The sequence below is a fragment of the Antedon bifida genome, chromosome 1, assembly GCF_963402885.1.
Source record: "Antedon bifida chromosome 1, ecAntBifi1.1, whole genome shotgun sequence".
Classification (NCBI taxonomy): domain Eukaryota; kingdom Metazoa; phylum Echinodermata; class Crinoidea; order Comatulida; family Antedonidae; genus Antedon; species Antedon bifida.
In genome coordinates, this window is record NC_136226.1 from 31,494,350 (window position 1) to 31,512,400 (window position 18,051).

General features: G+C 34.8%; 2 protein-coding genes across 2 annotated transcripts; one reads left to right on the plus strand and one right to left on the minus strand.

Annotated features, from left to right (window-relative positions):
* Positions 1–1,423: 1,423 nt before the first annotated feature.
* Positions 1,424–13,507, minus strand: LOC144850292 (double-stranded RNA-specific editase 1-like). Its single transcript, XM_078707543.1, has 3 exons — positions 13,375–13,507; positions 8,948–10,442; positions 1,424–4,080 (listed from the first exon to the last, which is right to left on the minus strand). Exons 1-3 carry the CDS (start codon positions 13,385–13,387, stop codon positions 3,552–3,554), a joined length of 2,037 nt encoding a protein of 678 aa, XP_078563669.1. The 5' UTR covers positions 13,388–13,507; the 3' UTR covers positions 1,424–3,551.
* A 676-nt stretch (positions 13,508–14,183) lies between these two features.
* Positions 14,184–17,951, plus strand: LOC144850332 (uncharacterized). Its single transcript, XM_078707595.1, has 7 exons — positions 14,184–14,318; positions 14,918–14,992; positions 15,245–15,291; positions 15,590–16,037; positions 16,187–16,293; positions 16,470–16,658; positions 16,983–17,951. The coding sequence occupies exons 1-7, from the start codon at positions 14,224–14,226 to the stop codon at positions 17,645–17,647; spliced, it is 1,626 nt and encodes a 541-aa protein (XP_078563721.1). The 5' UTR covers positions 14,184–14,223; the 3' UTR covers positions 17,648–17,951.
* The last annotated feature ends 100 nt before the right edge of the window (positions 17,952–18,051 follow it).

Sequence of the window (18,051 nt, forward strand, 5' to 3'; positions counted from 1 at the left end):
TAAATGTTTTAAGCTTGGATATATCATTAATTATGCACACTAAACAATTATTTCTTCTAAATTTCATGTTCCGAATCATTTAGTATTACCTAACAGATAGCCAGTATGATGAGATATTTTTACATAGTGTGTCTATATTTAGTAACATTAATTTACTAGGTGACATACCATGTTATTGCTACAATGTGTTGTGGAGCATTCACTCCAAAGAGTAGGTTTGAGTTTATTAACATTTAATGTCATTACAGTTTGCGGGGTTAATTCCTCCAATAACTAAGATAAACAGAACAAGATATGCCTTTGTTGTAAATGCCATCTAATATAATTAACTCACATCACCATGTATATAATACTGTATTTTAATTAAGAATATGTAAATGAAACTTTTTAAACTACAACTTTTTAAGCGTTTTAAGCATTTTATCTTCTAAATTGTATCTACTTTTTTTAAACTTAGGTTTTTGTGCAATAACTTGTGTGTGTATTCTATTTTTTTAATTTGTTGTTTATATTTTATATATATATCTGTTTTTAACTGTACTAATATATATTTGCCAATATTTAAGAAGACTTTCTATTATTATTTTATATGATAATGGACAAATAAACTTTTCACAATTCAGTATGACTGTAGTCTAGGTTCACTCATTCAGTGGCCGTCATCTTTTTTTATAACATTTTATTTATTATTTTATCTCTCATAACAGGTGGCTAATTAAAGAATTTAATGCTGTGTATATTGGCATTGACAACAAAATACCAAGATAATAATTAATACTTTAAAAGGTTAATGTCTATTTTAGTCCTTATTGTTTGAAGTCTGTGGTGTAATATGACAAATAATAGTACGTCATTTGTAGTTTTAAAATTTCTACAACAACATTCATTTACTGTAGCAACATAAAAAGGTGCTATGATATATTTCAGTGGCCATATTCACACTTAAAGCTCTGTCTACACAATATCAAACTTTACCTGAAAAAACATTTGATGTGCCCATATTTAAGCATATCACTACCATTACACTTTTTTGTCACAAAGTTTGATGTGTACACAGAGCTATAGTGAGATATTTCCCTTCAATAGTATTTCACAATAAATATAATTAAGCGTTTCCCTTAATTTAGATACGAGATATTATAAGGGTGGGTGTTTCCCTAAAGGCCAATTTAAACAGAGGAGCGGTAATGGAAAATCGCATAGCCGGGTCAACATAGAATCTGTATCTATCCTGAGCGGAAACTGGTCATAAGGGATAATATAGATTCTATATTTTCATTACTGTTATATCTCGTCTGTGTAAATTGGCCTTTAGCCTAAGCTTGAATGGTGAACACAGCCACAGTATTCTAGCTGCTATCGATTTTTAAAAACACACACATAATTGAATATTTGTGTTTTGACAACAATATAAACCAATGACTAAACCTTCATAGTTTTTATTGCAATTGACAAAAGCATAATTGAACATACATGGGCTACTAACAAGATCACAAGTGCAACGTTGTATGTTCTAAAATAGAGCAACATGCATTAGGAAAAAACTACATTATACATGGGGTTAGAATGTACCCCCTCCTCCCCACCTTAATGTGGCTTCATCCGTTATTCCAACTGTACATAGCTATGGTGAATTGATGGGTTTAAACATGGTTATTCACTTCGGTTGCATTTACAGTACTACAAACAAAAGTGATTTAACAGGAATTCAACAAGAAATATAGAGTAAAATGATGTTGTTTCCGATAGTAGGTGTTAATTTTGTCCCCCTCCCCTCTTCCAATAATAGATGGTGTCTGACCAAACATAACAGTATATTGTTTTATATCAAAATTGTAGTATATTATATAAAGAAAACAGCAGTAAAGCATGTACTCTACAGTATCATATCCAAAAAGGATAATCGCATGACGACGTAATCGCATGACGACGTAATCACATGACGACGTAATCACATGACGACGTAATCACATGACGACGTAATCACATGACGTGACTATTGAATAGTTACACACATTCAATAAACATACAAATTAAAAACTATCAAATTCATTACAAATCTAAAATTAATGACATTCATGAATAGATTTAAAAAATTCACATGCACTTATTTGGTCCTACATTAGGTGCAGGTAAAACTAATACAAACACAAACGGATTCTACAATAAAAGCTCTACACTATCTCACGTATTTAAATAATATGTAGAGAGTACAGTAGGTTTATCAATGACAAACACAGACATTCTGTAAATTCTTTTAGAAAATGGTGTTTTGATAATTATCTGAAAATAAATGTAGCTAAACAAAAGATAAAGGCACAGTAATTAACTTAATTAGAATCAACAACGTTGAGTCAAGGCAATCTAACAACAGGACGCTGAGCTCGCCTTGCCAAGTTAAGAACTCTTTAACAGTCCTTTGATCTTATGTCTGGCTGCAACAAATACCAACAGTACTGTACTATGTACATATTCTCTGTGGCGTGCGTTGTCTGTTAAGTGGCGTGGAACTGATAGTGTCGCAGCTACAGATAAACCCTTTGATCTCCGTAGCTCAGCATCCTGTTGTTAGATTGCCTTGGTTGAATTAACTTTTATTTCTGAATAGCAAATTAATTTTGTACTGGATGAGCACTGAAAAAAAAGTGATATTTTAAATAATTTGAGGAACTAAATGGATTCTTCTACGAGGAAGACTATATACTGGTACAAAGTACACTATTATAAAACTCTAATTTTGTTTAGTTTGATGAGGAACGACGATCAACAGACAACTGTACATAGTACAAACAATTGCAGAAAGAATCACTTCAGTATAGTCTTCCTATAAATATGGAATCCATTTAGCTTTGTTTGATGAAGATCTTATTAAAAAATTACTGTGTAAATAAAGATTGAAATAAATAACCATTTCGACTACAAATACAACTTGCTAAGCTCTCAATTCAGCAGCCCTGCTACTGTAGTGTAGTGTGTACTCTAGTAAATGGTGCTAATTTTGCAGCTTTCTTAGCCATTTCCACATCAGTACAAAAGCCCTATACTGTAGATTAACCACCACAATGTGTTGGTTGACATAACATGCCTAAATACACACTATACAGTCTACAGCTATAATGAGATGAAATTACTATTGACATTAAATAAGCAACTGCAGTTTGGTCAAAATATGGTTGTTGGAATTTGGAAAACATACAGTATTTTCAGTAAATTATCAAAAAGCTTTCAATTTTAGCCAGAATATTTTATTCCAGATGCATAAATGAATATCATACAATTTAAAGCTTTACTGTAGATCAATAGTATAAATCAATTTCTTCCATTTAATGTGATTTGAAATTCATAAAAAACAGACTATTAGGCAAAATCACTTTTTTTTACAACCAACTCGATAAAATGATGCATTTGTACATGAAATAGGAAAACATTAAACTTAAAATATTAAAATAAAAGTCATAATTTTCAGTTTAAAATTCCACATATTTTGATAAAAAAAACAGTGAAGCATAATAAGGAATATGAAAGCGGTGATCCATATCAAAACACATAGTTCAAAGGTCAAACATATCCTGTTCAATAGGCTTTTTGATCCAGAGTCCTAAACCTGCTTCTTCAAATCCTTTCACTAGTTGCCTCTTCGTCTCTTGGTACTCGGTAGCCTGGGCTTTCGCGTCGCAATACATCTTGACCTCTTGTTGGTGGTCAACGTAACTCGGGAGTAAACCGTACAATCGTTTGAACGACGCGTACAAAGCGTATTTTGACAACCTAGAATACTGTTCGCTCTCATCCTTCCCGGTCATCGTGTTGATTACCTCGATTCCGCTGTCCCCGCTCGTCCAGTTGATACTAAAATTTGGCGCCTTCCCAGGCTGCCGAGACTCTGCGTTGCTGATTCCACTTAGCATCGGTTTGTTTAACTTGTACTGGCCTGGCAGATTTTCTGAATTCTTCATACGTGTGTGGACAGCCCTCAGCAAATGCTCAGCATGGTATAGTGACCCTAATATGATACTGCTTAGGTAGATAGGTTTAACAAAGTGTGACAACAGAGCTCCTTGTACACCCAGTATATTCCATCTAACAAAACAATAATATAATATTTGTAAATTGATGTTCTTAATTGGATTAAAAAGTAAAAGTTTATTTTATCTTTAAAATACAAAAGGCAAATTATTGGGGAGAAAATGACAATGCTGTTGATATTAGTGGCTGGACCTCAATGGAGATACTGTACAAATAAAATGTTGGAATAACAAAATAATATTTAACATTATTATTTTAGAAAATTCTAACTCACGATCAGTTTTTAAATACTCACAGTATAGTATAGAATTTATGCAAATTAGACATGATAAATTACTAACTGATGATGCAGATAAAAAAAAACACACAGAGTGTAAGCCACAGATATTACATAAATCATAATATAATGTTATGCACACAGTAGAGTACTAATTATACTAAACTGGTATACACTTCATTGAAGAGGTTCGATTTTAATATTGAAGTTGAAGTACTGTATACTAACATATTCAGCTCATAAGTACTAATACCGATTTGGGAGTATGCATGCTTTACACCAGGGTAGTTATAATACTGTACCACCAGTATTTTCTTCCAAATGTGTTTTTCGTACGCAAGAAGTTTTTATTATGTACAATAAAAATGAAAAAATATCGATCGTTTAGTATAGAATAGATCAAATAGTACAGTACTAATTGTACTACATGTGACCCAAAATCGTCCAATGAAATGACAGGTACTGTACTGTACGTTATATGATTGTAAATAATTTATATACATAAGTCCAATTTCCTTGCAGTAGATTCATTCTTGATATTTCAACAAATTATGTAATGATTCAATAATTAGCATAATATTTAAAATGATATTTTTTTGAAATATTGATTATGTTATGTACACTAAGAAACTGTTCAGATGTCACACAAGGATAATGCTAATATTTTAATATTCTCTATTTAAAAATAGGGAATAAATAAGTTAGCATTCTGTGTGACTGTGACCACTGTGTGGTTAGATACTAAAACATGAGATATGTCACAGTTTTTTGTAATAGTGACATATCTGACGAGCACATCAGAGCACCAAGCATTCCATGTCTAATGAGACACTGGAGGGGGTCACTTTTGTCACTGGAGGGGTTACTACATTGTCACTGTCACTTGATCTCATATTAATTATCAGATCTTTTAGTGCTAATAGTATTAGTATTAAACTAAGTCTTTTGAATTGTACACCAACTAAAGTGGAAAATGAACAAGTGATTAGGTGATTGGCTGGGTTTTGCTTACTAGTTAGGTGATCATTTAGAATTCTAAATGATCACCTATTGTTATTGTATGAAATCTTTATTTTTTTTCTTTTTATTGTTTCTGTACACTATTTTGTGTAACAATTATCTCAAAAAGTTTAATGTCAATGATTACAAAAATTTCAGAATATCTTTCAAATAATATAACTTAATCCTAATAAGCTTTCCAGCGTGATCACTCATCCGTGACGACATTTATACGCCATTTTGCGAAATCACATTATCAATCATATCTCCATAATTCATTATCACATATTAATGAAATTCACTACACGTAAACTTCAGATCAAGGGTAAAAATATTAGCAAATAAAAACGCACGCGCACGTAGGTTCATGCGCGTGATATCGCGCGTTAAAAATTTAAAACGCTCAAAATTAAGTTTTGATCAATTTAGAGCATGAATTAGGCCATTTGCGTGTTTCAAAAAATTACTGCGCAAAAATGCGTTTTTGCGCGCGCGATACTTAAAAAGCGTAAAAAATATGAATTTTTTTTACAAATCTCATTCTACTCACCATCCTTAGTACATTCACCAAATTTGAGTCAGTTCCGACTTAAAATAACGCTATACGAGCACGTTAAAAATGACAAAATGCGCACATTAATTTTACAAAAGTTCTCAAAATGGTGAAAAATAGGTCTTTTTTAAAATGAAAATAACTCTTCAGAATGCAAGATGACCCCCAATTTTGTTAACTTATTCTGGAAGCCATTGAGTTGTAGATATGAATTCATGTACACATTTTACGTACAAAATGTTTTGACGTCATCAAATGGCCACTTGAATTTAAAAATAAGGATTTGTTATCTTTTTGTGTAGATTATCACATTCAACAGAGCGCATCTTGGTTATGTGTCCTCAAATTTCACACAACTTTCAGTATGTGCTTGCTTAATTAATTATCTTTATCATGAGTTGACACTATTTTCATTTTAATGACGTCATCACGCGTAAACACTTGAATAACGTAGGCCGTGTAATTTCACCTTCGCAGTAAATTTGAATATCTTACAGCTCTTCAAAATTGAAGGTTACCTTGATGATTATAATTTATTATGAAAGCTGATGAAATGTAGATATTAATTCATATAAAAATTAAGCCTATCGGATGTTGTGACGTTAACATATGGCCAGTTGAAGTGAAAAAGTAGTTTTTTTATATTTTTCGTCCAAGTTATACACAATTCAAAGAGCGCGCACAGCGCTTCTACGTGCCAAATTTTTTTCCAAATCTTATATTTTTTTGCTCAATTAATTATCTTTCGAAATTGTCATCTTAAAGTTTAGTTTGATAACGTCATCATGCCAAAAAATTAGAACATGTGTGTCCCGTAATTTCACCTATGCTACACTGTATATAGATATACAGTATATACTGTACATATTGTATATGGCATATAGGCACAACTCAGCACTATAAGCATATAATAGGATGGCATACATCAACATTTTCCGATCGTATGTTAACGTACGTGCATGTTTAAAAAAAATTAATTTCAGTAAAATGATAAAAATGATCACCTATAATTCGTCAAAGTGACGAATTAAATTCTAGTTTTAATTTATCTTTTATTTAAGAAACAAAACCCTCATTTTCAGAGGTTTATTAGGATTTAGTAGAGACTACAAAGTAGTGGAGCTGTTATAGCTTGGTGGTTAACATGCTTGCCTTCCAATCCCAAGGTCTGGGGTTCAATCCTGACCTTGTTCCAGGGTTGTACTGTAACTCACAACTTTTTCAACTCCACTCCTTAAGTATCACATGAGATGTAGTTAGTACAGTAGGCATGATAAACAGATAAATTATAAAAATAGTTTATTGGTGAGTTACTCGCAGTTGGATATGTATGAAATAAAAACATTTTAAAAAGCAATTGTCTTCCTGTTCTTATAACCCTATACTGTAGGTTATTGACATCAGTAAACATAGGCTTGTGAAAGTGATTTTGTCTGTGTTAGAAACAATAGAATAAATCTCTATTGCCAATAGTTTAGTCATTGGTTTCGTTTATGCCTGCCACCAGTTTCAGTTTCTAGTACTCAGATAGGCGTGCGACACGGCAGAAACTAACCGCACTTCATTTTTACAAACCATGGTTAGCGACAAGGGCGTATCTCACTTTTCCTCAACCACCTTTCGCTTGTTTTTTGCACTTTATAATTTCACAACCATTAAGCAATTTTTAAAATTAGACTTAGCTGATGTTTTTGGAGATAAACATCTTTAGAATTTGAATGTCAGAGTGGTAATAAAGCGTGTACACAGACAACATTAAACCTCTTTCAACAGTTAATGTGTTTAGTTACATTTTCTCTAATAACTTTTACATTTCAAGTGTTGTGAGGCATAGCATTGTAGTAAACTATGCTCAATGATATAGGATATAATAAATGGTATAATTACACATTCATTTGGCAGGTGGAAGAGGGTCTAGGTTTTCTAGAGCAAATCATCGGCGGAAATTAACGGTTGTTATGAAGTAGAGAATAATAAATTATGATAAAAATAGCTTGGTAATTATACAATGATGACTACATTTAGTTAAAAAAAAGAGTAAATTATATGCAAAAATAGGAATGTACTGTACTACTACTGTATGCATCTTATGCTGTAGTCAAGTTCTGCCTGCACTATCAAACTAGTCAAATGTGATGTGCCCAAATATGGTAGTGATATGATGATGTCATCGTGTCAATATATGGGCACATTTTTTTGTCCCATAAAGTTTGATAAGTGTAGACAGAGCTTAAGTATACAGTAGTCCAATGCTTGAATACAATCCCAGGCTACATTGAGACAGTTGAATTTGGTAAATTTCAAGAATTGGTTGTATTATATTATGTAATCAGAGTATACTGTACAGTAACCCCACCCCTCAAATGACACCCCCAGGCCCCTTGGGACTATAGCACTTAGTCATACTGTAGGTGATGTACAGTACAATATACAGTAGGATGTGTACATCCAGAATATAGTGTAACTGTATACTGTACAAAGAAATATAAAACATTACGGAAGACATTAGCTCCTCAGATATACAAGACTAGGCTGAGAGACACATTCCATTATTATCATTTCTTTAAATGTCAACCAAATGTCCAGGATACATTAGACTTTATAAAACATTCAGTCGTTTAGTCATCAGAATGCATTTTGTAAAAAGAATTAGTATTACTGGAGGACAAAAATATTGGTTCCAAATCTAGATTATAAACTGTAAAAATGTTGGTAATGACCTTTGACCTTTAGCATCTTAAAACCAACAAATTGACCTTTAGCATGTTGACATTACTAAATGCTGATAAAGAAATATAGTATTTACAAAATTACAAATGGCATTTAATTGTATGCGCATTATTGATTGAATTTTGATACTGTACTTTATAATAAGGATATAAGAATATAATAGGATCTACAGTAGATTTGTTATGCATTTTATTTATTGAAAATTTATAATTATATAATATTGTGTATGATTGAAATTATAATTCAAAGAAGTTCCTTTTGAGAAATTTCATGCACTGTAATGATAGATAATTCCTTACTTATAAAAATACATCAGATTTCTCAGATAAATAGAAATAAAATATTTGAAATATTTTTCTTACCTTGCTAGTTTGTCGCTACATGACATTGTGAGTAACCTTTCACCTCTTAGTACGCCATCCCACGTCTGAATAGTTGATGCCGACTTGACAGGAATCGTACCTTCACCAGATTCAATCTTGGTTCGAAGCTGCCCTCGTGCTTTGCGATTTGGGTGTTTATCGCTCAAATCCGCCTCACCAGTGGCTTCATGCGGTGAAAAAATACGAGCATCTCCACACGGAGACGTACTAATGTAGAGATGAAAGCGATGGCCTTCGCGCAGTTGGAATCCGTTGCCTAAGTTTTCAAAAACAGATTGCTCGATGGTTTCTCTTTCTTTGTGCAATTCAAGTTGTGAATAGAAGAAACGCAACAAGGAACGGCGCGCTACGATCTCTGCATGGCAATCATTAACGGCTAAACCCTTTTCAGACATGTATTCACCGCTCACGCATTTCGTTCCTGTTGTAATACACAAAATTTGCGATTTTGAAAGGTCGTCGCCGACCGTCATCACGATACCGGCCAAAACTTTACGCTTTGCATACTGCGAAGAAAAATTGTCGGTTAACTCGCCAAACTTCTGAAGGACGAGCGTGTGTACGTGATCGGCCAGCGTCATAGCAGGAACCATGTAGGGGTCTTCACTCTGTATTGGCTGTAAACCAGGTGGATGCATCGGCTGCACGTCAAAAATCTCAGCTAAGGCTAACTGAGCAGCTCGCGCCTTTGCTTGTTTTTTGTTTCTACCGGATCCCGTAAACGTTTTACCATCTAACTGGACACTAATTACAAAATTCTTCGCATGACTTTCACCCGACTCGGAGATGAACTCGTAATCTAGTCCGGGCCGCATCTCATTAAGAATCATAATTGGGTTCTTTCCGCTTGGTTGATCGGGCGGCGTGGGTTGCGTGAGCTTAGAATTTCCATTGTTCTCCGGAGGATTCGTTGAAACCACCGTGGAACTTGTTTCAACATTTGGAGGCGGGTTAAAGGGGTCCACACAATCTGATGTGAAATCGCAACTGTAAATACGCTGCCCCATCGCTAAATGAGCTTCGTTTGGATTTGGAAACTGGATGAACGAACGCAAAGCATTTTCAGCTGCGCTCAGTTTTGCCTTTTTCTTGGTTGTGCCTTCTCCCTCAAATGATTGTTCGTTAACGGTAACAGACATACAAAACGTTGGGGCGTGTATTGGGCCTTTTTGCGCGACCAATGAGAATTTCAAACCTGGCTTAATCTCGTGCAATTCCATAAGAGCGTTTTTCGGTAAGGCTGGTTGTTTCATCTTTTTTGGTCGTTTTTTGTTTCTTCGTCGTCTAGGTGTATTTACGTCTGTAGAATCATCTGTCGTGTCAGCATCCCCTTCAAACTTCCGTTTTATTCCCTTTTGATAATCCTCGCTCACGTCGCCTCCAAAATCTTCATTCTGCAACATGGTGTCTAACATGGTGTCCAACATTGTGTTCACATTTTCTTTCATGTCAAATACGTCTTCATTAATATTGTCTATAAACAAAAACAAAATTGAATGTTACAAATTTACTTTTAAATTATTCACTTATGACTTACTAGAGTACCATTGACATTAATATTTTAAATAAAAATAATATTTTAAAACTAAAACAGACAAAGTTCTTGTTTTTGCCTCAAAAGAAAATATTTATTGTACGAGTACTTTGACCATAGGTCATCATCAGGTATTTTAAAACTATTTGCTTTAAAATTAATTAATTAAAATTATTATTAATACAAAAATTTAACCTTACTAATTAAAATACAAGTAAAATAAATTACAATATAATAATTACAAAATAATAATTGTCATATAATAATAATCATATTCTGTATGAGTGAGTTGCCTAGCGGTTAAGACAGTGGAACCGCAATACGTAGCCATAACATCGGCAAGGGTTCAAGGCTCAGTTGCTCTATGGTTCTGCTGGTAGAACAAGTCTTCTCAGATAAGGACTATAAACCGTAGGTCCAGTGTACACATCTAGCTCATGTGCATTTTAAAGAACCTAGTACATCTTTTGAGATGAGTAGTACTAGTTCACACACAGCCACTCATCATAGTACTATACACTGGGACCTCTGGGAGAATAGTCTTTGACTGAAGAGGCTACCCAGTATAAAGAATAAATAATAATAATAATGTTGCTTATAGACATTATGCTGATCCTATAATCACATGACATCTTTTGGGTGTGTGCTTCTATTTTAGTATAAGGGTGAACATATCACCCTAGGCTACTACCTGCTGCTATGGTAACAAAGCTGCGAGTTTGAGGAATGTGCAGTAGTGTACTCAATTCTGTGCTGTTTGAGTTAATTGATCTCAACAAGTTTTACTCTCTGTTTCAATACATGAACCACTAGAGTAAAGTCATGAGTAAACAGATCAACTCATTGGGGATAGAGACACAGTCTGTCTTCTGTCCACAAATAGGTTTTCATTTGATTATAGTATAATACCACAAAGGAACAACAAAACAGATTAGACTCTGGATTTAGGATAGTATTTTACTTAATGTAGTACTTATAATTTACACACACTTCTGATCTAAAGTACACTGTAATTTAGTAAAATAAAATTTATTTTGTGTGGTTTACAGCAAATTACAATAATTTGTCCCTTCCCCCCACCCCCCCCCCCCCCATGTTATTAGGGACTTTACGAAACAGGATAAGAAGCCACAGGACTGTGCTCATGAATAATTTATGCATGAGCTTTAACAAAGTGCGCGGAGCTTAGTGTGAAATTCTGTCGTCTTAACTTTTTGAGGACAATAAAATTGCTATTATCCCGTTTACAGAGAACGACTAAAAACAATGTACACTCGCGATAGAAATGTGGTATATTATTAACTACCCTAACAAATCAACCAATTACTATAGCAAGACTTCAAAAGAAATGTTATTGAAATATTATTTTAGCAATAAATCAGACAACATTTATAGGTAATGTTTGTACAGGTTTACTAACTGTATAACAATACAAAACAAATTTGTAGAAGATCTACTGACCTTTACTTTGTTTCCTAAAAAAAGTAAACCTAAAATGAACGTGCTGCAAACAAGAACTGAAATCTACGGTACAATAACAAAACGTTTTAAAACAGTGTGTTTGTTTAATAATATGCTAAAAACCAACAGTGATTTTCATTGATTGTTCAGACAGACAGGAAGACCACATGAGGAATTAATAATTTCACATTAATAATGTTTTTTACATTGAAAATGATTTTGTATGTTCAGGGCCATAGCCAGCATAAGGCAGACGAGGTGCTCCCTTCATCTGTAATGTTCAATTTTCACCACCCACCCAAATTCCCCAGCAGAGATCGTCATATTTTATATTGATGATTATATTTAATGCATCTTTGCCTCGTCTGTTTTTAACCTCTCGCTACGGCCTTGATTGATGCTAAATTCAATGTGTACAGTACATTATTTAATATAAATTTAGCATTAATGAATAAGTTGTGGGTGAATTGTGAATTTTTAAAATACTAAAATTGGATACTTAAAAAATAGATTTTAAGTTAGATGAAAAGAAGGGTAAACAAATTTGATTTAGATTTCCAGTCAGTGATAGGCACTTTCACATCTGGTAATGCACTTGTCAATTGTATGACCCACTATACGAGCCCCGGGAGAGGTGCGTCATTTGTCCGATGTGCGTCATACATTATGAATACCATGACGCACCCATGCGTCAATAATGTGACTTACCTTTAGGTGACCATGACACACCCATTTTGACACACTGTGACCATGTTTTTAATGATAATTTGGGTGGTAAAGTGACTGACATTGACACACCATTGGTCATTGATTTGACGTACCATCTAGGTTTTTTGACGCACCCCTGCGTCAGTAATTATTTGTAAATGACGCACCCATGACGCACCTCTCCCGGGGGTCGTATAGTGGGTCATACAATTGACAAGTGCATAAGCTTCGATAAGATAAAAGATGGCTTGTGGGCCAACTTGGTTATTTTAATTATAAAAAAATCGTCTGGATTTATATCCGCAGCAGGCAGTGTGCTTAACTTGGAACCAACAGAAAATCATGCTATTTTTTACCTCCATCCGGTCCATCCATCATGGGAATTCCCATCACTGATGCATCATCATGGAATGGCTGCCCAGCCAGATCAACCATCACAATAAATAACCAAAGACCTGTGTGTCAACTACATACAGAATACCGCTCTGCTGTTCATAAAACAACCATAACTACAGTACCAGACGGTCTAGGCCTAGCTAACAAACTAGCCTAGCTAACAACCTAACCTAGCTAGGCCTCCTCCTCCCCCTGGAAGGGGGGTAATTCCTCATGAAATATGCCTGGCTAGGCTTACAAACATTATGAAATAATTGATATAATTACATTAAATTAATTAACTAATAACTACTAAAATACAACCTACCAGCCTCCATCATGATTACAAGATGGAATACAACAACTTGTTTGTATAAATACAGCTAATAATACTAGCTTTTGAGTTCGTGAATCAAGGCTCAAGCTCCTGGAAGAAGCATGTACAAAATCCAGCCAGTTGTGTTGTTCGGGATGCTACCGCCGCCGCGCCGCCCCCGCCGCCGCCGCCGCGAGATGGAAAAGGAAAAATACCAGCGTGCTTTGTTTGATAGAGGGCTCACCTCCATACAACCAGAAGAAGTTTTATTTTTTTTTTGGAAAATTGTTGTTTTATTATTTGCCATTGTGTACGACATTATAAAACAAATATGCATTGTTTAAACAGAATTTATCATATTTGACCACATATACTCTGAATAATAATGTATTTATTAGACCTACTTTAGTGGTTAACTCTGTGGTATTTACGTAATAATAGTAATCTTTGTAATTATTTGTAACGAATCCTGTTTTTTTTCCCTTTTTTTTTTGGCCTGCGTCAGTTTTAGTCTGTCGCGAACGACAGTGTCATTTTAGTCTTACATTCTTTGAATGATGACTAAGTCAGGACTGTTTAAAGCACCTTGGTATTACTTCGATAATAATACACTTTTGTTTCGTTGCTGTGCAGTGATTTAGCTAATACCTGGTATTCAGACTTTTTTTGCCTACATCATTCATTCGGATCGGATTATTCAGGTGATTGGGTTTCATTTTTGTTCTTTATATAAATTAATAAAGTTGCCCAGCACGTGACAACCAAATACGGAAACGGCAATTGTTTCCCGACATTGAAATAATATTTCCAAACCCGGAAAGACGAACATTGTATTCTGAACACCTTTCGGCGAGTTTCATCATGGATAGTTACTTGTTTGGTTTAATTGTGACGACAATTTTACTATGTAAAAACTCAGTCGTCTTGTCCCAAGAAGAAGAAAAGCACTTATGCAGGTAAGTCAATGAGAATTTCAATTATTAATTAATGACGCGAAATAAGACAGAGGTCTACAGGATAGACCAGACTGTCAAACTACTGTGTAAGAATGTGTCCAGGAAGCCTAGTCTATGACACATCGAATAGTCCTATCCTTGAAACCAAACTTGAAGTAAGCCTATACTACCCCCAAAGGCTTGTGTAATGATATTATTTTATAGAGGAGGGTATATAGGGGAAACTAGTCAACGCAACTTTATTATTTCTAATTTCTTAAAAGGTTGTATTATTGGGAAAATATTACAGAACACAAATGACTCACCACCGAAATTCCTTATACAAATGATCGTGTCCACCTCACTGTCAACCAAAACCATCGCAAACGGATTATGGTGATTAAGATCGTCGTATGACACATAATGATTAAAGTATACCCTCGATTAAGTACCATTTTATATTTAAAATTAACTCAATTATACAAGACTCAACCCAACCATTACACTCAGATATTATTATTAGCAGATCAGGAAGGGCTAGACTGCCAACACTTGAAATCACAATACCATAGGCCCACAATTCCGATGATAATTGGATACTTTTTTTTTCTTATTTTAAGTTTTCCTGTCGTAACCCGCTATGATAGATGTTGGAACTTTTTTAGAGGATATTATAGCTGTGATGTTGTTTATGGGTAATATCATTTGTATATTTTAACATAACGAATGTAATATGTCATGATCACTACAAAATGATGCGAGAAACAATGAGTGTATTAGAATTAATGATAATATTTAATAATTAATTTAATTCAATTATCATACTGGATAAAAGAACCAATGATGATGAAATAAAGTGGGAAACCCACAGAAGACAAAAACAAAATCATAATTAAAACGTTGGCAACATAAACCGTGTTTGAGCAAATAATATACTTTAATTTTAGGTATATTGGATGCTGTAGTGGATGGACAGGGGATGACTGTAAGCAAGGTAGGTTCTCCTCCAATCATAGACCGTAATATAATAATACATTTAAATGTAGATTGAAGAAGAAGATACGGTAATTTGTTAACAAGTAAAATATGTTAAGGCTCAGACGACGGAGGGACTGACTGGTTTTATATGAAGCGATTTTTGAAATAAAGTGGACGTTTCTTGAAGCCGAACGCTGCGACCGATTGACAGATTGACTTGACCAATTTGTTCCCCCTCCCCCTACCTGGGGAATTATGTGTCTGATGAGGACCAAAATTAAGTTTTTGTAATTATGTTGTGACTCATTATAAAGAGTGTGAATCAGGGCATCATGGTTACAATTGCGAGGAAGATTGTGAATGTGACAGTGAAAGTGAAGAAGAAGACGTATGCAACCATATTGATGGATCGTGTGGTACGGCACAGTGTATGCACTGCAACACCTACCAACGCTGTAATAGAGATACCAACGAATGTGAGTGTATGCCCGGGTGGCAAGGAGAGCGTTGCAATATGCCGTGCGATCAAGGTACCTACGGACAAAACTGTAACCAGACATGTAATTGTGTAAACGGTATGTGTAGCAACATAGACGGTGAATGTATATGTGAAACGGGATGGTCTGGTACGACCTGCAATATGACATGTGATGCGGGTTTCTATGGTAATCAATGCGACCAACCATGCAACTGTTCTAACTCTGCTTCGTGTGATCCTGTCACTGGCACCTGTGATTGTCCACCTGGATTTTATGGTGATAAGTAAGCAAATTTGATTTCAATGCTATTATTTTTATAATGCATAATATTTAATGCAAATTGGATTATTATTGTTGTTGCCAAGTGTTATATTCCTTACAACAAACTGGTCATTGTATCACAACTATAATCTCTGTTTTTTTAATTTACAGGTGTCAAAATGTATGCCCACCTGGATTTTTTGGCAAGAACTGCTCAACTGGTTGTCTCTGTAGCGTCGGTCAAGATTGTGACGTAGTTACTGGCGCTTGTGAAGGAGGTAGTTATGCCATCATTGACCGTTTTCTCATCATGATCATCATCATCAATTTTTCATCATATACCATCATTTTGGTATTTCAATATACTGTTATCATTCTCAACAACACAATTTTAATCGAGATATTCTAACTCCACAGTTCCTTTTTTAATATTACAAATTTTTAATCTTTGTAGATGGACTAAAAGACGCCAATTCCAGCATCCAGGACTCCAACAAAGGAGTAGCGATTGGCGTCAGCGTATCTGCAGTATTCTTATGTCTTATCATGGTCTGTGTCATGGTGGTGCTGTGGAAGAGAAGACAAAGACGTACGTCGAAATCTGTCGTCGTAGACGAAGCAAGGGAGATAGCAGTATCTCCAGGTAGTCAAATCAACCTTTAATGTTTCCATATAATCTGGTTCCTCAAAGCTCTATTGATATCGTCACGTTTGGCAACTTTCACTCGCAAGGCCGAAGTGAGAGGTTAAAAACAGACGAGGCAAAGATGCTTTAAATATAATAATTAATATAAAATATGACGACTGTGCTGGGGAATTAGGGTGGGTGGTGAAAATTGAAAATTTCAGAGGAGGCGAGCCTCATGCTGGCTACAGCCCTCAACTTTGATGTCGGAGTAATCACAACTGCTTAGATAATTATCATGGTACGGAACTTAATAAATCGAATTCGTCTTTCCATTTTTAGATATTGGTTTACCTGCACAAAGTACCGACAGTAATACTACGTCATCACCCTTACCGACGCACCATACTCTAGAAGTAAACAATCTTTACCACACAGTTGATCATAACCGACCGCTTCATACTTACGAAAATGACAACAGAGTAAAAACGATCAATGGTCTTGAAGACGATGGGGAATATGACATGCTCCGAACAAACCAGCAGCCACAGGTTGACCGATTTAATCCTAAAACGAGTACAGACTTAGCTGATGGTAAACCCACGTCCACACAGTACGTCATTACGCCATTTTCTCATCTGGAGAGTGACACACCAGAGAATTATGAGGAGCCTTCTGAATGTTACGAAACAGTTGGAGACTTTAACCAACTCGGTGATACATCATATGCAATACCAATACAACAACAAAACCAACCCAGTGATACGTCGTATGCGATACCAATGCAACAACAAAAGTCGCCATTAACGCCAAATGACTACAGCAAACTCAACAGAGACATTTGTCCGAATGCAGATGAAGACAGTGGCGGTGATTACGGAAAGTTATTGAAAGTTGAAGAATTTAATGAAAGCGACGAGGAATACGACACACTTGGAGTAGTTAAACACAAACGTACAAACAATAGTAGTAATGATACATACAATGTTTTGAAAGTTGAACTTTAAAAGGCATTGCTACTGAAATGTTCGTGTACTGAAATATTTGTGTCCTGAAATATTTGTGTCTTGAAATATTTGCGCCTCGAAATGTTTGTGTCTTATTAGTTATGATGTTGATGATAGGATAGTTCTTTAGTACCATAGTATGAGCTTCTTGGATGTCTAGACACTTTCAGAAACCAGTTTAAAATCACATAACTTTTATTTAACCGTTGCATTAACTACAGACATAACATTGTACCTTACTAATTATCCCATGTTATTCATCCAATATTAACCTGACCATTGTTAGATGAAATGCAGTTATAGAGGTCATGTCTCTAAACTTGAACCTCCCTTACGATACCATATATTGTTACTATCCCCTTTCTCCCTAAATTCAAACTATTATATAGTGCCCTCTTACTTTA